The sequence below is a fragment of the Halichondria panicea genome, chromosome 5 (genome assembly GCF_963675165.1).
Source record: "Halichondria panicea chromosome 5, odHalPani1.1, whole genome shotgun sequence".
Classification (NCBI taxonomy): domain Eukaryota; kingdom Metazoa; phylum Porifera; class Demospongiae; order Suberitida; family Halichondriidae; genus Halichondria; species Halichondria panicea.
The window spans coordinates 757,273-784,616 of NC_087381.1; the positions used below are offsets into that span (position 1 = coordinate 757,273).

General features: G+C 41.8%; 1 protein-coding gene across 1 annotated transcript; it reads left to right on the plus strand.

Annotated features, from left to right (window-relative positions):
- The first annotated feature begins 24 nt into the window (after positions 1–24).
- LOC135336417 (ectopic P granules protein 5 homolog) lies at positions 25–26,703 on the plus strand. Its single transcript, XM_064532183.1, has 52 exons — positions 25–141; positions 364–438; positions 500–534; positions 1,627–2,347; positions 3,391–3,500; positions 3,734–3,898; positions 4,096–4,218; positions 4,530–4,650; positions 5,159–5,304; positions 5,629–5,791; positions 5,927–6,053; positions 6,180–6,294; positions 6,596–6,716; positions 6,897–7,047; positions 7,540–7,728; positions 8,072–8,283; positions 9,019–9,170; positions 9,677–9,817; positions 10,940–11,104; positions 11,218–11,340; positions 11,584–11,743; positions 12,074–12,251; positions 12,430–12,570; positions 12,918–13,038; positions 13,842–13,933; positions 14,054–14,162; positions 14,490–14,594; positions 14,820–14,957; positions 15,283–15,449; positions 15,536–15,724; positions 15,978–16,101; positions 16,457–16,598; positions 16,710–16,884; positions 17,108–17,276; positions 17,582–17,756; positions 17,915–18,048; positions 18,309–18,503; positions 18,569–18,700; positions 18,918–18,999; positions 20,030–20,320; positions 21,133–21,223; positions 21,460–21,554; positions 22,140–22,404; positions 22,669–22,777; positions 22,887–22,951; positions 23,174–23,263; positions 23,341–23,401; positions 23,753–23,897; positions 24,172–24,345; positions 24,770–25,097; positions 25,413–25,628; positions 26,250–26,703. The coding sequence occupies exons 2-52, from the start codon at positions 384–386 to the stop codon at positions 26,632–26,634; spliced, it is 8,178 nt and encodes a 2,725-aa protein (XP_064388253.1). The 5' UTR covers positions 25–141; positions 364–383; the 3' UTR covers positions 26,635–26,703.
- The last annotated feature ends 641 nt before the right edge of the window (positions 26,704–27,344 follow it).

Below are 27,344 nucleotides of genomic sequence, written 5' to 3' on the forward strand. Positions count from 1 at the left end.
GCCAAGGAGTAAGGGATTTCACCTTCCAGCATATTTATCATGTGATAAGCATTCCCAGTACAGCATATTTTAGGTACAGTACAATACAGCTCAGCTCTTCCAAGAGATAGCTAAGCAATGGTGGACCAGGTTTTTTGAGTGGTGAGAAAATAAAGTGATTTATTGTACGCAAGTGAGCGTCGTACTCGTAGCCTACGTTTTGAGAGCTGTAATTTTAGTGGGTGGATCTACTCAGCTAATCTGTCACAAATTAATGTGTATCAGTATGTGCTCTACAGTATAATACTACTAGTTTGCTATAGTAGCTAGCAACGAAGATGTCTTATAGAGCACAACTCCCCCCCCCCCCACACACACACGCAGGTACAATCTGATTGGACGTAATGGAAGTAACGAGGCCTAAAAAAAAGAGAAGACCGAAAACCAAAGCACCGAGTGGTGAGTTGAACAAAATAGCCGTAGTACCGAATAATTTTTTTTCTTATTATTATCGTTGTAGGTGTGGCTAAGGAGGTGTCCACCACTGTTCAAGAAGTAAGTATTTTATTGTCCGTTTAATTTTAATAAATAATTTATTATATTAACGTTTGCAAACATGATAATCATGTGCCTGGGGGGATTACGGAGAATGTGGTAGTGATCTAGAGAGTACCCTAGTAACCAGTAGGGAGCTGAGGGGACGTCACCTTGTTGGATGTACCCTAGTAACCAGTAGGGAGCTGAGGGGACGTCACCTTGTTGTGTGTACCCTAGTAACCAGTAGGGAGCTGAGGGGACGTCACCTTGTTGTGTGTACCCTAGTAACCAGTAGGGAGCTGAGGGGACGTCACCTTGTTGGATGTATATTAAGATATTATGAGATGTGCATGGTCTCTTTGGCCATACATTTTGGGGCCATTTTTCACAGGTTATTGTTAATACAAAGCCATAAGTAATAAAATATATGACATTAGCTTATTACCCATCACATAATCAGTACAGAGGGTGGCCCAGAGGAGGTCCGACAACCGTGCGCCTAACATTAATGTTTGCTGAATCAGAACTTTCATAAAACTTGCCTTTAGATGTTGCACTCTTCTTAGACTTAGAGTCAGTCCTCTGTCTTGCATTGTTAGGCCTGTATTGTTAGGCCTTGTTTTAGTAGAAGCTCTAACTCTCTCGATCAATAACATCTGTAAAGGTAAATGCTGATTCAGCAAATATTAATGCTAGGCGCACGGTTGTCGGACCTCCTCTGAGGGTGGCCTGCTAACACAGGTCCAAACATTTTGTTATGGCTGCTGTTTTTATTGTGTGACCACACTAGAGACACTCAGGTTAGAGTGCAGTCATTTTATGCTGTTGATCTCTAAAAGACTGCCACCATAAAATTAACGTATTGCTAGAAATGTATTATATGCAACAACTGATTTAGTTCCTCTCTTGAGTTTTTGTCGGGCGTAAAGATTTGTCGGGCGCACATGATGCAGAAAGCGTGATACAAACTGGTGCTATTTATGTGAGGGCCTATCATATCTGCATACATTTATATATCACAATTATAGCAAAATTGCATAATGTTTCGTTTTATGCTTGCCATAATTATATTTCTAGCACTACGATATATACACTTGATTCCTCATACAGACCCCAGTGTCCAGTGGAGCCTCTGTTACGGTTCTATCCGACCCACTCACCACTCCCAAAGACAAGCAAAAACCTAGCGCTGGCGCTGACGCTGATCATGTGACGACTAAAGACGAGGCGAGTAAGCCCCTGGTAATCAAGGAAATATTACCTCAAATAGAGCCAGAGTTGAACAAGATTGAAGGTACAGAAGAAGATGGAGTAACTAAAAATGATCCTGTCGAAAATCAGGCCTCAGTATTGGTACCAGAACAGAACATTGATTCCAATACAGAGGGTGCATCAGTAATGGTACCAGAACAGGCCTCGGTATTGGAACCTGAACAGGCCTCTGCATTGGAATCAGAACAGGCCCTGGTATTGGTACCAGAACAGACACTAACTGAGGAAAATGTAGCCCCATTGAATATCGAGGAACAAGAAGTTGCTACAAGTCACCTGACGGAAAAATCGACCAATGAAATAGCAGAACATTCTACACCGAGACTCGAAACAGTAGAGCCGACCAATCAGATCGTAGAGCCATCGGCACCAAGTCATGTGACAGACGAATTAGCCAATCAGAGCGTAGTACCGTCCGCCCCCGCACTGCTTGAGCTCAGCGAGACTTCACAACTGGCCCCTCGTGTGGAGGGTGTGGAGAGTGTGAGGAGTGTGGTGGGCGTGAGGAGTGTGGAGACCAGTGAGCTGCTCTACCCTCAGCTGGACAGTATCATGCAAGGTGATTCCATAGCTAGCTAAGTACTACTTAATACATGCATGTACAGTGCCTTTAGTCTATAGAGTAAATAAACGCAATTTGGTACGTGTTAGTACATAAATGTAAATATTTTGAGATTGGAACATTTCTAAGAAAATATGATGATACCATTGTGTTGGTAAACAAATTATCTAAAACATATCCAAAAATATTTCCATGGCAACCAAAGGTGGTGGGTATGTGGTGGTTTATAAAACACCAACATTTTTCTATAGTGGACAATCGCTTAGCGATGGAAAAGACCAATTGTTTTCGGCTAAGGTATGGAACTTTGGCACAACATTCCTGAATAGTTTAGCTAACATATGCATGGTTACGTATAGCTTACATAAGTACACGTACTGATTTAATACTCAATTATGGGATAATTTAGGTGCCTTTTCGCTTAGCGATGGAACTCAAGCAAATAAGTCGGCTAAGGTCTAATTGTTTTTGCACATTAATTGTTAATAAATTTTCTATCTTTTGATACAAAAAAGTTGTCCAGAAATACTTTAGTTCCGGAGATATTTCATGTACGTTACACATATATTTTACGATCACCCCCATTTTTACCTAAAATGATTTCCCACTACAACAACTTTTGGGGAAATATTTTCAAATAAGGTTGTAGCTTATTTATTCACCTACACAACGGTATCCGCACAATTTTTTAGAAATGTTCCAATCTTGAGATATATTTAAGTACAACTACTCCCTCTGTGGTTAAATTTACTCTCAAAGCTGAAGGCACTGTACATATTCGCAGCATTTTGGCCATCATTTTTATATTATCGATATTTGGTTTACAATGGAAATCAAGCTCACTTAAAGATTTTTTATGCCAGATACTAAAATTTAAGGGATTTTATAAGTTATCCCCCCCCCCACACACACCCACACCATCCGCACACCCACACTCACACACCCACACCCACGCCATCCGCACACCCACACCCACGCCATCCGCACACCCACACTCACACACACACACCCACGCCATCCGCACACCCACACTCACACAGAACAAGAAGGAGATGAAGAGCTGATACCGTTCTCTGAGGAAGACCTTGCCATACTCTGCCCAAACAGACAACTAGACACCAACTCTGTTTTTGTCGAGAACTTTCTCAGAGTAAGCTCAAGATACTTATACATGTAGTTTGTCAATCATGTCACAGCCAGGTTAATGGGTCCCAAAGTTTCCATAGCAAGTGTTTGGACCTGTGTTAGCAGGCCACCTCTTTATTAGCAAGCTATGTTAATGGGCCCACAGCATGCAGCCTACCATACAGTCATGTACATATAGTCATAAGCATGTGAAATATTATTGTCCTTGTTCATCCTGTTATTCTTTGTTTCCTCCAGCACACTCGTCAAGAGAGGCATCCGCTGTACGACCTCCTAATCGTCTTCCTCAAGGCCAAGCAAGCATGGAGCAGCTCTGTCAAAGAAATGGAGGCTCTTCAGAACCAGTACACCACACACCAGTCCTTAGTGTGGGACACTGAGATGAAAGAGGTGTTCGCCACGGTACGTGTGTGTGTGAGGGAGTGTGAGGTGTGTGTGTGTGTGTGTGTGTGTGTGTGTGTGTGTGTGTGCGTGCGTGGGAGTGTGAGGTGTGATGGTGTGTGTGAGGTCGTCTATTTTTGGTTAAAAGAGAATTTAGGAACAAAAACAAAAATCAATAAAATTTTGTGATACATGTTTATGATGATCACTTCCTACAGGGTAAATGCTCGGATGGTTCAAAGGTCACACAATCACACAACTATCGATACGCAGTGTTCAAGGTGGAACATGCCGTCAAAACAACCACTGCCCTCAAGGGCATGCGAGAGCTCATCCAGGAGGTGGGCTGAAATAGACCACACCCATTTTATAGTGTGGCAAATATACTATAGTATTGCTATACCGTATAGCGGGTAATTTTTGTGGGGTAAATATTCATTATTTTCATGGGCAAGCTGACCTCCACGAAATTTTAATGTGGGCGTGGCTTACCGGATCGTAGGAAATTAGGAATGCAGTGCAGGCAACGAGACTAAACGAAATTTATACTCACGAAAACCACCGTCTTTGAGTTGAGCGAATTTTTTACCCCACGAATTACCCGCTATACAGTAACGGGCCTATGATACAGGATTTTGTTTTAACCCCTCAGGAGCTGTGTATTCGGTCGTACTCGAGTCAGCTAGCTCGTATTCACGTCGACAATTTCCTGTTCAAAGTGGTCAGCTCTTATCCTGAGCTGAGCTCGTTTGGAGGGGACGCCCCCGTGACCTGTGAGTTATAATTAATTATAGCTACGACCTACAAACAAATACATTTTTTTTATTTCCATAAATATAAACCACCAGATTTTAATTAATGGTTCGAGGACTCTTTCAGCTGCCATAACTTGAATTCCGTGGATCCAATGTCAACTTTTTTATGATTTTCTGAAAGCTTAGGGAAAAAGAGTTCAAATGGTGTCATCAAAGTTTAGATAGAAGTATTCACCAATTTGGCCGTACCATGAATGGTCCAAGGCCGAAAAATGGCAAATTAGGGCCCCAACAAAATGTTGGATTGAAACACATCATTTGAAAGGTCTCTTTCTAAGCTTTCAGAAAATCATAAAAAATAGATCAACGGTATTCAAGTTATGGCTGTTGAAAGATGTTCAACTATACAACCTGCCATTTAAAATTCATTTCTTAAGCTTTCAGAAAGCCGTTCAAAAATACATGTACTATACTAGACACAGTCACATGCAATATATACAATGCCCCCCACCCCTACCCTCCACAGGCTGGGTCCCGATGTGCCCCCCTGGTGAGCTGAACCCCTACACGACCGCCCTGAGGGACTGTATTTCCGTACTGTTCATGTTTGAGAGAAAGCCAGTACAAGACAAAGAGTTTTCCAACGACTGTAGACAGTGGCTGGACCTCCTGGTGAGCCTTTGATGTCGTCTATGAACCCTTTGATGTAGTCTATGAACCCTTTGATGTGGTCTATAAACCCTTTGATGTAGTTATGAACCCTTTGATGTGGTTTATAATCTCTTTGATGTAACTGGTCTGTCCTCGTAGAGGATGGTTTGCATGTCTATCTTATTATAATTATTATCATTCCATTGGCAGATATTGTCTACATTTGTAACAAAGGGTTTTTAAATTCTTATTGACTTATTTAGCCTTTATAAGCGTGCATATCGTCACACCCACACCCACACCTCACACTCCCCCACACACACACCCACGCCACACACATCACAGATGAGTGCACTCTTGCGTATAGCGTCTCTCTCAGACCATCGGTTCATACTGAACCACCTCCTGCGATGCCCCCCCGGAGTGGCCAAGTGGGGGGTCAAATACGTGCACGCCCCCTCACCCCTCCTCACAAAACACACTCTTCACACACAGTTCCCCAATGGAGGTACGTACAGTACGAGTTAAAAATTAACGATTAATTGGCACGATTAATGTAAATTTATCCGTTGTTTTCCTAGAATAAAAACCAGATATTATGCTACACAATTTTATTATTGGAAGTTATCCATTTTTCCTGCAGATCTTGGTTCTGCTCAGAATAACCTAGTGTTTGAGTGGGGGGTGGAGTTTGGTCTCTATGGCAACTGGGGCGGACCTTTAGTCGACCATTTTGTCACTTCCCTGGCAACTCTTCTCTTCCCTATAGAGTGAGCTAGTCTATTGCAGCACTTATAACAATTTATATAATTATAGCACATTTTTGTTGTATCACATGACAATCATGACAGTCGCGCATTAACGTTTCTTTCTTTGTTACCCATGTGTGCCTGTAGAGATCGTGAGGCAATGTTGGCACTGTTTGAGATTAAGTCTCAAGTTGTTGAGTCAGCAGAAGTGGGAGTGAACAGACAGATATCAGAAACATGGACGTTTGTGGAGTCCGACGACGTGAGAATCAACCAATCAGATTGAGTTTTGAGCTATAAATATAATTATGATACGCACATGTACATCTTCATTTAATAATCATAAATTTGCAAAGAGGGCACGCAACTCAGCTAGTTTTGAGCTAATTAAAAGCTAGAATGCAGTTGTCTATAATAATACCTAAATGTACACACACATCCCACCCACCACATGCACACACACACACACCCACCCACCCACCCATACACACACCACACACACACACACACACCCACCCACACACACACCACACACACACACACACACACACACACACACACAGGAGGATATCGGAGCTGATGATTCTCATCTGCTGCTCAAAGAGACGGACTTCATCAAGATATTCGATCAGTTCATGTTCACCGATCTTTTCCAACACATCCTCTCCGGGACAACAGGCGGTGGTGGGTGTGGTTTCCCATAAATTTGTGTAACAATGCTACCATCTCATTACATTATAATTATGAAGTGCTTAAATATTAATTTTTTCTATGTATGTTTTACATGTACATGTACTTGTAGTTACATCGTTGCCCCCCACACACACACACTCCCTCACTCCCACCCACTCCACACCCACACAGATGACTTCAACGTGGAGAGGGTGAGCAGTCACAATATTCTCCGTCTCTTTGGGTTTGGAACATGTCTTATTCGTCTGTTGGGAGCGGCCTTCTCCACACTCAGAATGGCCCGCTATAAGGAGTTCCTCAAGCAGGTCGGCAGGACAATCAGGTGCGTGTGTGTGTGTGTGGTGTGGGTGTGTGGTGTGGGGGTGTGTGGTGTGGGGGGTGCACTACATTGTATACACAAGCTCTTTATACATGTACATACATGTATAAAGCAACAGATTATAAATTGCCATAATTATTATTATTACTCAAATGTGCGTTTAAATACCGTATAGCGTGAAATTTTCGAGGGGCTTAATTTTCGTGGATTTCGTGGGTTAGCAATCCTACACGAAAATTAAGTCCACGAAAATCGTTCTTTACCTGCTATAACGTGCAAGATTTAAAGGCGTGGCTTCCGGTAAGCAGTCATTCCGCGAACATTGTGCAACGAAATGGCTTTTAGAGGCCAATCCACGAAATATAAGTGCCTCGAAAATTTCGCGCTATACGGTAGCTGTTACAGTAGTAAAAATTAATTATTATTGGATGTAACTTATTACCCCTCCCACACACACGCCCACTCATCATACCCACTCATTACACATCCCCACAGACAAACTGTACAGTACCTAGCGGACATATGGATGCTCTACAAGTCCCATCGCCTCACTTGTGGAGACACGCCCACTTCCATGCCCTCAGAGTGCGTGGGCGGAGACCCACGATACTCGCTCAACCGGTTACAACTCGAGTTTGACCAGTTTGTCCTGCGAGCAACTCGATGGATACTGTCAGCACACAAGTAAGCTCCTTTAAATAATTATAACAAGAGTCCATAATAAAACAGCATCTAACGAAGCATTACCTTGCATCAGATGTATGCGGAAAGTAACATGATTTTCTGCTTGATAACTGACCAATCAGAGCGCCTGGAGCTGCCACCATCACTTGCCTCAAGATATTGGCACAGTGTTTCCTTTGATCTGCCCACTCAAAATGCAACAATGCATATAGTATCAAATTACGTGTTTTAGACAGGAAGTCCTGTTACTTACCAAACACAGCTGATGCAAAGAAAATGTTTGAGACTCTAGCTCTCTCTATTATTATGATAATTATGACAATAATGTTATTTTTTCTTTTAGGTTGGGAGCTTGGCAATTTCTAGCGGATATGCCGTACGATAGTGTTTCAATGGAAACTGTTTGGAAGATATTCTGGAATATTTACTGCAAGCCGAGTCCAGACTCTCTAGTGACGAGTGGTTGCTATGGTAACAATGGAGGCGGTGTTGCTAGGGACAACCAACGGGAATCGTCTCCGGACAGCGTGTCCGACATCCAAGAAGCAATGAAAGGTTGTTATTATATTAATATTTAATTACTATTTTTGCATCGTGCATACTGTGATATTAAATTCGTGGGTATAATAATGATGTTCGCTGTACATTGATAATCAGCGAAAACCGCAAAACTTTTATACCCTCGAAATATACTCGTTTTATGGTATGCAATATAATAGTTAGACACTGTTTAGGAAGTTTCTACATGATTTAGAAGCCCAAAGGGCTGGTTTTGTAGTATCCCGAACGCAGTGAGGGTTCTACTAGCCCTGAGGACTTCTAAATCATGTGGAAACTTCCTAAACAGTGTCTAAGCATTTTAGATCATAGCAACCATGAGTATTTAGCCAATCAGATTTGAATGTTCTTATCTAATCTTTGCTACATGATTTTCTAAGTGAAGTACATGATTTTCTATTGAAGTACATGATTTTCTATTGAAGTACATGATTTTCTAAAGTGGATAGAACATTTCCTCTAACCAATCAGATTGCAGTATTTATGACAAACATGATCTAAACTTAGATAGATACCTATCATTATCACGGTACTACTTTGGCTTCGAAAATTCACTGTATTGCACAATTTATTGGAGGCCTGCATGTACAAATTAATTAATTTTGATCGAGGAAATAAGTAATGTATTTGAAGCCTTAAAATTGGCCAAAAACACATAATTTTATATATATATATTTTTAGCACTACGGCATCCGGATTGTGTTTCATTCACTCTCTCTTTGTTACCTCCAGATGTTCGCTACAAGGACCAGTTTGTGGATCACCTGATGAAGACGTACACGTCACAGGCAGTGTTCCTCCTCACCACCCTCGTCAACATTGCCAGGGCACGCCCCCACACCGAGAAGGACCTGATCAATACCATCTCACTAGAAATATTCGAGGTGAGATCTAAAATTATATAGCAGGTAAAAATTTGATGGTAAGCTAACCTCCATGAAAATTCAAGCGTGGTTTTACCATAGATAGAAGGGATTGGCAACGGAATGCACTTCCGGTACCATCCGTGTTTCGCCTCAAGGCTTACTTCTAACGTGGGGAGTCTAAACATGAATAATTCATGAGAATTATTTTTGCCGTCTGTAAAAAAGTATACAAGCAGTTCTACTGCTAAACATCAACTTCACCTCATTTGTGTGGTTTGGGACATAGCACACTACTTAGTAACACAACCTTAGCTATATCATAGGTGCTATTAGCCTCGATCCCAGGCCGCACTTCCCACTAGGGAACTTCTTTCAAAGGCCGGTGAAGGAGGCTAATTTTGCTCTGTACAGTTTATTTTGCAAGGGTACACTACACACACACACACACACACACACACACACACACACACACACACACACACACACACACACATACCACCCACACACACACCACACACACACAGTGCACCCAGGTGGTAGACTACGCTAAGGAAGCCTATTCGCGTACAGGGCACACCCTCCTGGATTCCATAGCCATCGTCCATCCCTTTATAACCTCCACTCTGCTGCAGAGGGTAGAATCAGTCATAGGTCAAGCTGGAGAGGTAAGCTAGCTATGGGGTGCCATTTGTGTCAAAATATTGATAACAAAAACACAAGGTTTTGGTGGTATTTACTAAACATTTGAGGGTATTTAGCAAACAACTGAGGGTATTTAGCAAAGGACTGAGGGTATTTACTAAACAATTGAGGGTATTTAAGCAAACAACTGAGGGTATTTAGCAAAGGACTGAGGGTATTTACTAAACAATTGAGGGTATTTAAGCAAACAACTGAGGGTATTTAGCAAAGGACTGAGGGTATTTACTAAACAATTGAGGGTATTTAAGCAAAGGACTGAGGGTATTTAGTAAACAACTGAGGGTATTTACTAAACAACTGACTAATCTGTAATCTGCTCCTGGTATTAGGGAGGTGTGCAGGGCACAAGGTTGTGCGCATGCACAGTGTGCATGACTTCTTCTAGAATTCTGTAGCTATAGCTAGAGCTCTACTGTGCCCAGATGAATTCACACTCTGTTAAGAGGAGTAGACAAACGCCTAGTGTTGACCTTGACTCGCTGAAGAGAATACCCTCAGTTGTTTACTAAATCCCCTCAGCTATTTACTAAATGCCTTCAGTTATTTGTTAAATCCCCTCCGCCATTTGCTAAAGTACTCTCAGTCATTCACTAAATGCCCTCAGTCGTTTGCTAAATACCCTCAGTTGCTTAGTAAATACCCTCAGTTGCTTAGTAAATACCCACAGACATTTACTAAATGCCCTCAGTCGTTTGCTAAATACCCTCAGTTGTTTAGTAAATACCCTCAGTTGTGTACTAAATACCACCAAAACCTTGTGTTTTCATTTCAATATTTTGACACAAACGGCACCCCATAGCTAGCTAGTATTATACCGTATAGTGGGTAATTTTCGGGGGACAAAATATTCGTGGTTCAACAATATTGAGACATTTCGTGGGTAATATTTTCGTGGTAGCTGCTTGCACTGTAGGTAAAGGTAGGCAAGGTCGCTTCATTCGTGGGTAAAATATTCATGGTCAGACCTCCAACCACGAAAACCATGAAAATTAAAGTTATGGCCGTTGGAAGGTGATACATTAAAAATTAATGTAGCTCTAGATTCTAAATTGTATTTAGACCAAAACTTGCTTGTTTCTACTCAGAATTGCATTTTGCTGTTCAAAGAGCTTCCGTTGCATCTCTGGATCCCCACGTCACATGACCTGAGCGTGATCTCAAGCTGGCTGATCAACTCACCTTTGACCTCTCCAGAAAGTCTTCTCGCTCGAAATATTCTGAGTGGCCTCAACTGGGGTACCAAATCAGAGGTGTGTGTGTGGGCGGGCGTGTGTGGGTGTAGTGCGTTTTAAAGTGCTGTATCTAAAATGTTATGTATTGGCGATGAACTATCTTTGACTCTCTCTTTGTTTCCTCCACACAGGAGGGCTCCAGCGAGCTTGTGTTACCTTGGTCCGTCCATTGCTCTGTTGCCTTGGCGATCGTGGAGGCTCACACTCGTCACTTACCCACACAGCCGGGCGGACGAGACTACACACCGGGAAAGGTGTGTGTGTGGAGTGGGTGGGGGTATGCATATTGCTAAAAATTGGCCCAGATTGAGTGGGCGTGTGTGAGTGGTGAAGAGTGTGAGATTTGTTCTGTTTTTGCGTATCTTCTTTCTAATTATCCACGCTACAATAAAATATTAAAAATTTCTCCGCTATAGAGCGCGCGTACTGATCAGAGGGAATACTAAAACTCGTGTTTTACTTACTTCAATTAATAATTATTTTACTCTTCCCTGCAGTACACGTATCTCCAGCGGTTCACCATAGCAACGGAACAGACGGCCTATGTCAAGTGGGCGTGGGAAGTGATCCTTATGTTGAAGCTCCACCCACTTCAAGTTGTACAGCGAAGCATGCGAACTTTGAACCCTCTCACAAGCTCAACACAAGAACAATCTGGTATGTCTGTTCACGTTATAATTATATACCAACGGGAAAATGTGGGGCAAGTGTTTCATTAATTTTAGTGATTTGGCGAATTTTTATCAAAGATCGCTAAATTTAAAACCGTCAAATTAAAGTTTTCCAGTGGACACAACGTCATTGCTGTAGTAGCCACGCCTGAGACACTAGGTAAAAAATTACCAAGTCAGTTCAAATGGCTCATTCGCCAAATAATTATAATACCTGCCAAATATTATTTTCCAGTTATGTTATACGGTGTAGTTATCGTAATTTTCTATTTATACATTAATTATATCGTATTTTACTTGTCATGTGATCTCACAGACTCTCCGAGTGGGTCTGACCCTCCCTGGGTGTGTAGGACCCCCCATGGTGATGACATCATTCTCCCAGACCTAACGAGCTCTAGTGAGACTGAGTTGGCAGAGCTGAGAGATGCTGTGACAAACGAGGGACAGTTAGCGTACTATGTGGCTCTGTGCATCACTAGCTTAGGCGCAGAGTGAGTGGGCGTGTGTGGGGGTGGTGAAGTGGGTGTGAGTGTGTGAGATGTCACTACTTATACATGTAATTCTTTTTATTGTAACTGTTGGTCTTCAAAACCTATTTACGAGTATTTAAGTACATGTACATATAATTATATCGAGACCAGATAATTATTATTATTTGACCCCCTCCAGTACTACCCGCTTTGTGACTGGCGGTATCTCAATGATACGTCAGCTCATCACCAACGGTTACTATCTGCCCGTACTCCGGGTATTGGCAAACATCACACCTCGATTCTTCAACCACAGAGAAGCACTTCTAGAGGAAGAAGGGTAAGTATATGAAACACGTACCGTATTACTAGAATATTTTGCTGGTGAAAAACTTTTGCGAATGAGCCATATCAGCCCCTTTGTTCTAGGAATACAATATCAATTGAAATCAAAATCTGCAGTGGCATATTGTACGTGTATATTGCTATCTAACTATAATAATTGCGTTCTGGCAAGGATCGTGTGTCATTACCACTACTAGTTTAGGTTTTGTGATTTTACGATTTTATTTTGCAGAAGTGATCAAAGTTAGCATAATAATAATGTTTTAATACACGCAAAACATTCTACAAAATTAATGTAGATTAATACGGTATGAGGTTTCAAGTGTAACGCATTCTCCACAGGTTTATTGCGATCATAGTGTCTGTGTGCAATGCTGATCAAGTGAACGCCTCCCTCAAAGAAAAATGGACGTATGCCACGCCCCCTCACTTTGTCACCAAGAAAATGTCCGCCCTCATTCAGGTAGATAAATATCTCACTGTATTAGCCATCATTTCATGCGTGTCATGTCTTACCATTTCACATACTCTCGATCTTTGGTTGCTCATTGATTAGCCCCCACACAAACACACACACATGACGCCCACACACACACACACACACACACACACACACACACACACACACTGGCATATAGAAAATCCAGAACCAAGCTTAGATCTTACACTGATAGTATATGTAGCTACAAGCCACAAAACGCCTAACATAGATGATACACCCAGATAGAGGAATCACATGAGCCTAAAAGTAATCGTCATAGTACTAAAAATCTGCAAATAAATAGAGACAGAAAAAGCATTCTCAAATCCTCAAAATGGAAAAGATAAAAGAAACCAACATCGTCACGTGGGTTATATTTTGCCTATCTAAATTCTTACGACTACTACATACACCCAATAATTTTCTAAACAGAAAATAGTAAGTAAAAATTTTTAGTTTGTTTTCAACTGCATGTTTTGTGGTGTTTAACCATAGAGTCTATGGTTTGACAGTCACACCCGGACTCCGCATGTATGGGAGTGGTCCCGCCTTTCCTTGAGCTATCCACAAGTCAGGAAATTAAAGGGACTGAAACTTGTGGACTGGCAATGACGGGTTTGGTGCTCCTCTGAAGACCGGGAAAACTATTATTGTTACTGTGAATGTCCTTCATTAAAATCAAATATGCATTCCGTTTGAGTCAATTTTATGCTTCACCGGGCGAGGTTCCATCCAACCCAGTTAGCCTTGTGCTTACTACCCCCTTTCCAAATACGCACACACAGACGCAGCTGCAGGGGGCGTGTGGTCCGAGTGGTGTGGGCGGAGAGAAGGTACTAGAGTTCTGGTTACACATTCTACTGGCTTGTCCAAACTGGTACGACGAAATTAGCATAATTATTCATACTACTACGTACATGGCTTTGTGGATATTGATGCCACCCTCCACCCACCCACCCACACACACACGCCCACACCACACACACACACACATTAGGTACCGAGAGGGCAGCATTCTTCACATACTAGATGCTCTCTGTATGGCCACTCACAGTCAAGAGCAATGGCAGAGCAGCATTCAATCCGTGCTGCTAGAGGCATATAAGGTGAGGGCCAAGGATAACCTTGGAATCTGTTTTTGGGTCAAAATGTTCCATTTTCGAAGAGAAATCATGGGTAATAATTATAGCTTTTGGTGATTTTTACCAAAAAAGTCCCTGTTTGACACCATTCCGTTTCCTGTATGCAAAAATGTATTCATATTTTGTGTAGTTACAATTTAACAGCTAGCCCATAACTTGAGTTAGGATTGTGAATAATTTCGCAATTAAAATATTCATTTTGTAGCCCTTTGAAGAAAGGTGTATCTATTGATGTGTTTAAATCTGTCAAAGTTTGTGGATTAATAATACATGTCTCGTTCCATTCCACAGGAACTGAATCCCATTCAGCCTAGCAAGGGTCTAATATCGTCTGTTACTTCGTCTCTTGCATCCATGGTCCGACAGAGCGGAGTGCCTTCACTGCACAATGCTATAGTGAGCTAACTAACATACTTAATATAAAATTAATGTGAAATTTGTCATTTAATTAGTAGTAACAATTAAGGATGTTTAAATACGTATGTACTGTACTGTACTTTCGACAAATATTTTCTGGTGCGCCTGACCCCCAGACCTCCCATTTTTGAAACAATTTCAAACATTTCCTGCCTCTATAGACCCCCTAGAAGTTACTTAACCACACCCACCCCACCCCCACAGTCATGCTCCGAGTGTCCGTGGCTGGCCTTTCATTCGCTCTGTGCAGAGCAAACTTTTGAGGAGGAACAAGGCATTTGGAATGCTCTACTCAAACAGCTCAGAAAAGACAATAAAATATCCATTGATACTGCTCTAAAGGTATACTGGTTGCACATGTGTGTTTGCATTGAGTTCGGCCCCGGAAGTTATGTGGTCACTTATAATAATAGCTTCATTTTTTATGCTTTATTATGGTTGACAAGTATGTCAGGGACTTCTGCATGGAAAATGCTACATTCTGTGAATTTTAGCTGTTTGAAGCAGCTTATCAGCTCTACAGCATATAGATAGAAGCGCTTTTTAACAACGAATCCAATGGTATATGAAACTTTGAATTTCAGTGAAGTAACCATTCTTAGACCTAGTTTTTTTGTGTGAATTGTCATAAGCCACCCGCTCACTAGTACACAATCTCTTTTTCCAGCGTGCTTTCACTGAGCTGAGTCTGCCAGGGGGATTCCCCTCCACCCACCTCTGCATCTATAGGTGGGCGGAGTTTGCAGCCTCGTTGGACCACACCCACCCCGTCCTGCCACTCGTTTGGCAGAGGTTCTTCATGTTGTATCTGCAGAGACCACATCTGGACTCATCGTAAGTGGGTTGTGTGGGGTGTGTGTGTGTGTGTAATCAGGGACTCTTTCAACATACACGCCCACACCACACACACACACACACAGAATGCCGGAAAGAAGTAGTCAAGGTATTCGTTTCTTCTCAGTCTCCCGAACGGCGTCACTACGGAAACGCATGAAGTCATCCCTCTCGGACGTGTGTAAGGGGTTGAAGGACGCGGTCAGTCAACTGGAGGAAACCCCCCAAGGAGAGAGGAGGGACCTCTTGCGGCGTTTCTTACCTAACACCCTGAGGTATATGTATAACAGGTGTCATGTGTCTATCGTATAGCGGTAATTTTCGTTAGTGCATGTTAAATATTTCGTATTTTATTTGTACAGCTCAGGATAGTGACGTTGAATCTATTGTGGTAGATTTTAATTTTCGTATGATGCTCTACAATTGAAATATACGAAAATGTCCACCATACGAAAATAACCCGCTATACGGTATATTGTAGCTCTGTTCTTTGGTATCCCCATGACACACACACACACACACACACAGTTTGTTCCAGACCCTCCGACTGTGGTTGGAGGAGCCACGCCTCCACACACCTGACCTCTATCTCAGGGGACTGCCCTCTCAGTACAACCCAGACAGACTCACAACTGTCTTCAAGGCCCAGCGTGTGAGTGGGCGGAATTCACAAACTTTTTTGTTGCTCCCCGTATAATATTATTACTAGAATATTTTGCTGGTGAGAAAAACTTTGCGAATGAGCCATGCAATTCAAGAAAATGTTACCCTTTGCGATCTAACTGGCAAAGATTGTGTGTAATTAACATGTGCTAGTACTAGTTTAGGTTTTGCGATTTTGCATTTTTATTTTTGCGAAGTGATCAACGCTTGCAAATTTCGTATGTTTGATGCTCGCCCAAAATTTTAGTAGTTAATACGATATTCCAGTATACTACTTTGATACTGCATGTACAGTACTGTATATAGTACAATACAATGATCTGATTGGTTGTTTCCTCTCGTAGGGGCCCCCCTGGATGGAATTCGTGCCTCTGTGGGAGGTCAAAGGTCAACTGAACAACCTCGTCCAAGAGTGGATGGAGATAGCAATCTACCAAAAGAATTTGGGGACAAAAGTTCAAACAATGGATTCCAGCCCTGAAATAGGTACATGTACATGTTCAATATTATTTTTGCATGATCAACCACTCCTCACACACTCCTCACACACTCCTCACACTCCTCACACCCACACACACTCCTCACACCCCCTCACAGCTCGCACAAGGCTTCAAGCTCGTCTCAAACACTCCTCCCCAACACCAACACTACCTCCACCGTTTGTCTATATCAATCCACCAGTTTCCATGGTAACCCGAGACGTCCTAATGTCCCGAGACGCACTTGTAGCAGTTGTCAAGGTCGACCTTCAGTGCATCTTTGGACAAGCAAGGTGAGTGGGCAAGCATAAAGAAACAGCTGTTAGCTACGTATCTATATATAACCGTATAGTGGGTTATTTTCGTATGGTGGAAGTTTTCGTATTTCGTATTCTTACAGCTCAGGATAGTGATGTTGAATCTATTGTGGTTGAATAATTTTCGTACGAAAATAATCCGCTATACAGTAGCTAGAGTTTTAAGAGCAGATGTATTTTGTCATAACCGTATATACAGGTCTTACTGCTCTAAGCTGTCTACACTCGCCACCCTGGATGATCAATATATGGAGGGCCTGCCCAACTTGTATTCTAATGAGCCGCGACAGTTCCACGTCCGAGTTCCTTGTCACAGCAGGTTCAACCGCTCTCGTGTCTGTCAGGGTCCGGCCACTATTGTCTTCAGGGTGAGGAACTGTGTGATTGTGTTTTGGGATGGTTTTCAGTATAATAATTTTATAGTGAAGGCTGTCTCTTGTCTATTGTGGTCACCCTCTACATAGCAGGCCACCCTCTATAATACAATGGGCTCCATGCAAAGTCTCCATAGCATGTTTTTGTTAGCAGGCCACCCTCTATAATACAGCCACTGTTGTATCTATATTCTCAGTTTTGCATGGACTGCACCATTAGTAGCTTCACACCCCGCCCACACCACACTACACACACACACTACACACACCCCACACACACACCACACACCCACACACAGATTGAGGAGATGACAGTGCAGCCGAGGGTAGAACAAGACCTCAACGTCAACAGATCAGAATATAGTGACATGGTTAGCTCTCTTTCATCACCTGTGGTGCCGGAACTCTGTCAGCTTGTCATGAAGCTAGAAAACACTGTGGCAGAGTTGGCCAAGATTGCAGCCGAGAATCCTGGTGTGTGATAGTGTGGGGAGGTGGGATGTGTGGGCGTGGGTGTGTGTGTGTGTGAGGGTAGCATTGTTGACATGTACATATAGATATTAGGACAATGACGAATTATATATAACAAATCTCTTATAAATGAAAATCAATGATGTTTCTCCCTTGTACAGGTCGCTACCCGAACATTGGTCTACAAAACGGGATTGCCATATTTTACGAGATCCTTGGGTTCATAGGTCAGAACACTCGCCGCTACCCACCTTCAAGACAAGTCCTCACTGCCTGCCTGCAAATACTCGGACAAGTATGTAGTTAGAAAATTCGTTTATGATAAGAATGTCCCTTTACCAGTTTACATTTGCCCTAATGTGTGGGTGGAGTACGAATTATACAATGTGTAGAGGTGAATGTACTCTGGTAAAGGGTCATCCTTCAGAATAGTATATATTACGATATTGTTTTGTGTACGCACATTTTTAATATAGTGGCGTTAAATTTGATTGAACAACTTAAACAGTTCACCTTCACTACTGTAACAATTATACTCCCCCTTCGTCTTCTCAGGAGTTCATTCAGCGTGACTCTCAACAAACTAGCAATGTTCTCGACCAGCTGCTCTCTCAACAAGGCAACTCTGACATCCTGGTGCCTCTGTTCCAACCGAACCTGTCGCCGGAGGAGTTTATCAATATGTACGGGACAGCTGCAGAAATGGCCGTCAAAGAAAGTCCGTCAGTAGCCTTCTCTGTACTCACCAAGGTAACGTTATCTATCAAACCCATCTTGTGGTTTAGGTACATGTATATGCACACACACACACGCAGTTCAACATTCCGTCTTGGCTGGTAAACTTTGACCCCAGCGGAGACGACAGGAGTCAGCTGCTACAGTTCATATCTCAAGGTCTTTGTTTATCTGGTCCAACTCCTGGTAGAGACAACGCTCTACTGGTGGAGGTGAGTGACTTGTAGCAATATCCTTTGATGTAGTTAATGAATCGTAGCAATATCGTTTGATGTGGTTAATGAATCGTAGCAATAGCCTTTGATGTGGTTTAGTGTAGTACACTGTATGTTGTCTTGAATAATAAAAAGTGTGGCTTATAGAAATGTGCAATTTTTATCCATGTGCAAGTAAACTGTCATGACACCATGATGATGTAATCATGTGCAGCTATATCGGAAACACTTTGTTCAGCTGGCCAGTCACAAGTTCCCTGACCAGTACTACGAGGTACTCAGGATGGCCATCAATTGTGAGAGTGTATATACGTAGCTACTACATAGTGTATACAGGCATGCACGCTGATGTTTTTACTACAATATTTTTTGAGCATCAAACATATGCAAACTTTGCTAAAGTAAGATTACTAGTACATGTATGTAAACCTCCGAGGACGAGGGTGAATTGTAGTGGACAATGAATATAACATGTACACTGTATGATCGACATTTCGATCCTTACCATATCGGAAAAGTGAAGTAACGCATCCCTTGTCCCCCCCTTTGGGCCTGGCTTGAGCGAACAGTCGGTTAAATTATCAGCATCATCTCTAGCACAGTCCATTATAGTGTAGAGTTTCTTTTCAATTAGTTCTGCCAGAGCATCAGCAAGTAGATCAGTAGCACTCTGAGAGGAGTTGGATTGTCGAGTTAGTCGCTTTAGTGTGTCCATCACCGTGGCTTCATCACTCGAGTGGGGGTGTGGATTAGCTCCGACAAAGCCTCGCAATTCAGAGATTTGGTTCTGTAGGTTCGCATTCTCAGATTTTAGATTTTGCAATTCAGTCATTTGGTTCTGATTCACATCTTTTAGACTCACACTTTGGGCTATACTTAGGCCATGTAGATTCCACACAGCAAAGAATAGACTGCCAAACATTGAGATTGTCAGTAGCACAAACGCTGCCACTGAGATACCGATAATCTTCACATTCGAGCCCATCTTTGTGCTGTACATGTGTAGCTCAGTTCGAAGAATGCACTGACTATAAAGTACACAATTTATACAGTAACCTCTTATTCAATTATTCCCACACCTTACAAGGTTTCTAAGTGGTTGTGGTACTTTCGATATCTGACCATCACTTATCTAGCTTTTTGTTCTGTGTTTGCAGACACATAATTTTTACTACAATGTTTTGTGAAAATCAACTAAGATCCAAATACCTAATAATTGTACTGGTACTTGCAAAAGTTAGAACGCAAATTGTCAATATTTCTGCTGATTTGGCTCATTTGCAAAACATATGTAGTATCTAAAGTTAATGATGTGCATTTTTATAGGTTCAGACAACGGGAGCATCACAATAGACGTCTGGAACGACCTTTGCACTCTTGTCGGGTCACATGACACCCTGAACGGATGTAACCTTAGTCTCAACTTAATTCGAGATTCGATTAAATTATTGTCATCCAATTACGTTCAGAAGAGGATGATTTCCGGAGAGAGTCTGTACTCACTTCTAATTAAAGAGTACGTCCCTGTAATTGGAAATTTCATTAGGGGACTGTGTCTGGGTCTCGTTGAGCGGTGGGTGGAGGCTGTTTCCATGGAGACGGCTGATCATTGTGCAGGTGAAACCTATGTTGATTTATTTTTTGTGCATTTACAGCATTCATGCATGGGCAGACCAGTATAGTGGCAGTATTATAGAGGGTGATGTAGCTGCTATCACAGGTCCACAACATAATAATCACCCACACCACACACCCTCACACACACACACTGGCATTATTTATTGCACATTGTCCTTAAATCTTACACTGATAGTACATGTAGCTACAAGCCACAAAACGCCTAACATAGATGATACACCCAGATAGAGGAATCACATGAGCCTAAAAATAATCGTCATGGTACTAAAAATCTGCGAACAAAGCTAGCTATAGAGCTAGAGAGACAGAAGAATTAGCATCTCCACAAATGGAAAAGATAAAAGAAACTAATGTCGTAACGTGGGTTACATTTTGCCTTTCTAAATTACCCAATAGTTTTACTTCCTAAACAAAATACAAAAACAAATTGTTTTTAGCTTGCTTTTCAACTGCATGTTTTGTGGTGTTTAACCATAGAGTCTATGGTTTGACAGTCACACCCGGACTCCGCATGTATGGGAGTGGTCCCGCCTTTCCTTGAGCTATCCACAAGTCAGGAAATTAAAGGGACCGAAACTTGTGGACTGGCAATGACGGGTTTGGTGCTCCTCTGAAGACCGGAAAAACTATAATTGTTACTGTAAAGTCCTTCATTAAAAAGTTAATATGCATTCCGTTTGAGTCAAAATGGTACGCTTCATTGGGCACGGTTCCATCCAACCCAGTTAGCCTTGTGCTTACTACCCCCCTTCCAAACACACACACACACACACACACACACACACACACAGCTGAGAACGAGTGCTGGGTGTCATTGGTGGAGATGTTTCAGCCGTGGGTTGCCCCTATCGATGTGGGGGGCGATAAGACAGGCAATAAAGTGTAAGTACTCGACAATAATCTACCATTCTTATAGACCCTAGAGAGAGATGACTTAGAGTTGCAGATGTATGCAGGTTATGTTTGTATAATGCATGAGTATCAGTATCGCCTTGTAGCTTATTAATATTTCTTATTTAGGATATACATATAGTGGCTGAACTCATAATTAGAAATTAAGGTTTGAGACCAAGTTATAAAAGTCTTCTATGACTTATTGTATCCCTCCCTCTCTTCAGATTGTTCCCGTGTCTTGGAGGAGAGTGTGATCTGATGGCTGAACTATTGTCTATATTTGTCGAAGTCATTACAGTTGCAACAACATCTCTCAAAGGTCCGTCGCTTATCTTACACTACACTACACTGTACCTAAATTGCAAATACTTATAGTACATGTACGCACATTTGTACAGAGGTCACCTTGGGCAGACCAACTGTGACTGTAGTATAGAGGGTGGCCTGCTAACACAGGTCCAAACACTTGCTATATATGGAGACTTTGGGGCCCATTAACCTGGCTGTAGTATAGAGGGTGACCTGCTAACACAGGTCCAAACACTTGCTATATATGGAGACTTTGGGGCCCATTAACCTGGCTGTATTATAGAGGGTGGCCTGCTAACACAGGTCCAAACACTTGCTATATATGGAGACTTTGGGGCCGCATTAACCTGGCTGTATTATAGAGGGTGGCCTGCTAACACAGGTCCAAACACTTGCTATATATGGAGACTTTGGGGCCGCATTAACCTGGCTGTATTATAGAGGGTGGCCTGCTAACACAGGTCCAAACACCTGCTATAAATTTGCTGTGTTGTTTATCAATATTCAATTATCCGGCCTGCCTCTGGAACTAAGAACCATACATGTAATTATTATTTCCTCAACTTCATTCCATAAATAAAATTCATCCCCACAGACCCCGAATCATCAGATACCATAATGTCCCAAGTGTGGAGGTACTACTGCACGTCCCTCTGTCTCCCTCACACACACCCACACATCACCACCACCTATCACTCTGTCCTTGTACGGTTGCCATGGTGCTCGTTCACTCCTGACCTAGCCGCCCTGGATTCTATGATGAAGCTTAGACTATTGGACACCTCACCACGGTCTTGTTTTGTGTTCCTTGGGAGAATATTCCCGTCCATTGAGTGGAAGAGAATAGCAGCTAGTTACCAGTGAGTTGAACTTATTCCTAGGCAGATTTAATTTTCTTTCCGTTCTATATTTACATGTCAAGTAAATAGACTTGAGAACGAGGCTGCCAGTAAGTAACTTGTACGTCTAGTGATTACTTTTATAGCAGTTTTGTGTAAATGTTCCTGGTTTCCATAACAATCAAACATGTACACTTTGAACAGTTGAAAGCTTAATTACACAATAAACTAACACAGTATATGTGGTTGTATATGCTGTGACGATCACTTTGTGTGTTTACATAGTGACATTGGTGACCATGACAACGACGAGGCAATGGCAGTCAACTTCCACATCATGCTGTTGCAGCTGTTGGTCATGTTAGCAGCCGAAGATCAGGTCATGAGTGCCAAGGTAGCTTTTTATTACACACTCACATACGTACACAAAATTAATTTCCGTCGTGCTTTTTCTTGTCTGCTTAATTGCTATAAAATTATGTGTGTGTGCCATAACCCTATAGGATACTGGTATGCCTGAGGTGATATCCGACGCCCACTCATTTCATTGGGAGACAGTAGGTGCCAAGTAAGTTATATCCTCCCATCCAATTACGTATATCTTTGACGGCCCATATCGTGAGTCTATAGCCTGATGGTTCAAAACTAATTAACTAATTAGCATTTGGAGAAATTCATATGTTTATGCAAAGGTTATAAGTTATAGCTAGGTTATACAAATGATCTATCACTTCCAGCAATTTGTCAATTTTTGCATAATTATAATTACTGCATATACGATTTGTTGCAGGACGTACCAAGATGTGGTTACCTGGCAAAAGAAGAACTGCGACTCTACTGCTGTCCTCAACACAGGGTCGTGTCTGTTCCTCGCTCTACGGTAAGTAAAGTAATTAACACTCCCGCGTGTTGAACTTGTCGTACGTATGTACGTTACTCGTATATACTCTTGTGCAGGTTACTGAAATCTGCAGCTGGCTTTCCGTCGAGTAACGGTCCTCCCGAGTTCTGGCATAACGTAAATATAATATGAACATAATTATACCCGTTTGTTCATTCCTTAAATTCCTGTATTGTCCTAATTCTACGTACATGTGTAATTAAAGGCGTCACTCTCCCCAACTTGGAACAGTCTAATTTTTCATTGAGCGCCGAATGAAGCCATTAAAGTTATTTATTCCGCAATTTTGACGTGGCTATCACTCTTAGTTGAGGCTCAATGACATGTATTTTTCTCCGTTCATTTGTGCGTCCCAGAAAAATTGAAAAATGTTTGTGGCGCCCTAATTAGCGATCATATTGTAAAGTTCCCATTATATGTTTATACGTAGTACGTGCGTTTATTTGAATTTTGCTTTTGTTGTTGTAGGATACTTGGGAGAAAAGGATGGCGTATGTTCACCTTGTCGTGGATCTGATTGGACGGAGCACTCTCAAGAGCAGCTGTCTCTCTCAGACCTACTCTGATGCTCTCTCCCATCTCTATCAGACGGCAGTGGATATCTGTGTCAATGGTGAAACATTTGGTGCCTCCACATTGGTCTATTACCATGGCTACTATCTTAAATTGAAGTATAAACTAACGATTTCCTTCTTTTTTTGAGCAGTATTCCTTAATGTAATTACTAGCTATAGTATCTAGTTCACATATACTTTAAACCATTGATACGCACGCACATGCCGTCATGTAGTACCACCATTGACAAACCCTCTGACATCACCCTCACACTTCACATACACACACACACACACCATACACACACACACACACACACACAACACACACAGAGTACACAGACTACACCACCGCCCACCTAGTGCCCTTGATGCAAGCTATCCTAAACGTGTTTAGTTGCTGTCAATCCTCAGATAGCGTTTTAGATCTGCTCATGACCGTGACCTTCGATATCATCGAGCAGCTTCCCAACGCCCACCTCCTCACACTACCAACCATTACAGCAAGTCAGTTACCCCACACACACACACACTGTCGTACGTACGTACACGTAAAATAATATGATATACAAGTTGTACTGTTTTAGTTGCTTGGGACTCACTGTCTATTGTAATAGCTATAGTTTGTGTTTTAGTGACAATGCTTTTCTGAAAGCGGTCTTAAAATGGGATAACTGAACTCTCAATTTTTCAAGATGACCAAATTTCTCATTAATTTTTGTCGAAAATGTGTCAGATATTTGAACTGAAAAATCGAGCTCTTGAAAGTCATTGAAAATAGAGTCACCAGAACTAAATGTAATGGTTTATGGCCATTCAAAAATTTGAGTTTTGGTGATTTTCACCCATTAAAAATTTGCAACATACAAAATATTAGCAGTGTATAATAATTATGTTACTATACATGTACATGTCATTGTCTCTTTCTCAGGCTGCAGTGCCATCCACTCAATACGCTGTATGGTACGCGTGATCGAGCACTCAATGGAGCGTCACTTTACAGCTGTTCCCAAGCCTCAGCCGTATATGGAAGTGCTCCCCAAAGATCCTCTCTGCATGTATGGCTGGAAAAGCGTTGTCCAATCGTTGATCATGTCTGACGAGATCGTTGAGGAATTTTGTGCTTGTAGTATTGCCGAATTTGCTGGTCTTACTTTGCATGCACAGTTGCTGCAAATGTTGCCGCAGTGTACGAGCATGGCACAAGAGTCTCGGATATGCTCCAAGCTGGTTGGATGGTGCACTCAAGTGAAACCTCTGTACGTGTTCATATAGTGTGTGTGTGCGTGTGCGTGTGCGTGTGTGTGTGTGTGTGTGTGTGTGTGTGTGTGTGTGTGTGTGTGTGTGTGTGTGTGTGAATCGATTTGCATGTAATGTACGTATATGCATCAAAAGTCTACATGCACTTGAGCATAAAGGCATTTGACTCGATCCCATCCAATATTCATGAATGTATGTTTTTATTGGCTCCAATGTGCACGTACACATGCAATGTACATTGTATCTTTCTAGCTACACATGTACATCATGTAGTCACACGCTTTTGTCTTATACACCCTCACACACACATTCAGTGCTGGGATCTCTAATGAAGCTAAGATGTTTCTACTGTGGGAGAAAACACTAGGCCTACTGCTGAGACAGATTCGTTATGAAGGTACCAATTCGGACTTGACCCCATCCCATTTCAGCACGATAGCTGCAAGTATGCTCAGGTACGGAGAGGACAAAGCCTCCGAGGGTCTACTAGGAGCAATCGGGTTCGGGAAGAAGTCTGTCTACAGCTACGAGTGAGTGTGTGGGTGTGGTGTGGAAGGGAGTGTGTGGGTGTAGTGTGGAAGTGAGTGTGTGCATGGGTGTGGTGTGGAAGGGAACGTGATATAGGTTGCGTAATTATATATGTATAGGATCTTACGCTTTGGGATTGATATATACTGTGTGTATTAATTATCAATTCTGCATGTATAATTATATCTAGGTATCGCATTATACAATGTTTTGCGAGTATCAAACATAACTTTTGCAACTTTGCGAGTGCTAATGTCTTCGCAAAACGCAAATACCTATAATTATATACAGTTGTACTATAATACTGGTATGACATCACGGCAATTCTTGCCAGATTGCAAAGTGAGTATTACTTTCTGCTTCAGGATTTGGTTCATTTGCAAAGGTTTTTCACTCACAAAACATTGTAGTAATAGGGCATACTAATTATGGCCTTACTCACATGCGTGTACATATTCATGAGCTATAGGGCATATAATTATGATCTGAAATGCCTCTCTCTATAAGCTTTCAAAAAAATGTATCGGACCAACGGAACTAAAGTTATGGTCGTTAAAAGATGCTCTATTACGCTACGTATTCTTATATTATTGATTTCAGATGTCTCCTCTTTTCCTCTGCAGATTTCGACTCATCTCTCGAGCGATGGCTGCCTTCCTCCATTGTCAGATGCCTGTAGATCAATCACAGACCACTCAGCTCAGGGTCGTACCCAACGCCCCTGGGCATGTGCGAGACACCCTCAAGGGTCAAACAAATACACCGTCTACACCACTGTTCTCTAGTAAAACACCCACTAAACAAGCCGAACAAACTCTCAATAGTCTAGAAAGTTTAATTGCCAACAAGAATTATCAACACCTAAAAGAGCACATTATTTATAGTCGAGACTTTGTTAAGGATCCTTCGCATTGTGTTATGGATTCTAATAAACTTTTAATGCATCTGTGCACTGCTTTGTATGATAGTTATCGGTTTTTAGACTTGATGAAAGTTTTGGAAGTATGATTAATTTATGTGTGTTTGTGTTCTGCACTGTGTTAAAATTAAGACTGAATAATAATTATTTCCACATAATTATAGAGAGCACTATATAATTATAAGTGCAAACCCTCGGCTTAACAGACCATGCATGCCGATGATGCATACAGATCAATCGTGCTGGGATCGAGTGCATGATAGATATACATGCCAATACGGTAAATGCAGTAATAATTTATACTAGTGTTCAAGCTGGCGCTGTGCTAATTAATGCCTCTCGCCATGTTTTTGCTTTCGCTCAAAAATATTAGAGTGTTATAGAAAGGTTAATAATTTGCAATAATTATGATTTCAAATTGACAAAATAGGTGTTAGCAATTGAATGAACATTAAACACAGTAACGAATAATATACAAATTGAAAATAATGTATATAGAAAAGGTTGGTTTGTGGCTTACCTGGACGTACAGTACTTTTCGAATCATTCAAAGTTGAATGTTGAAGTGAGTACTCACCACTAAACCACAACAAAGCTGATCTCATGATTATGATCTGCCCACAAGCTTCATAATTATGTACAAATGTATGTGTATCTTTGCTTGAACTTCTCCTAAGTAAGTGCCTAGATTTTCAAAGGGTATATTTGTATATATAGCACTAGCTGTACGGATTCAACATAGGATGAGGACCATGCATGCATGCCTTTGCTACTTTGGCTCGACATCTCCACTTCTCCC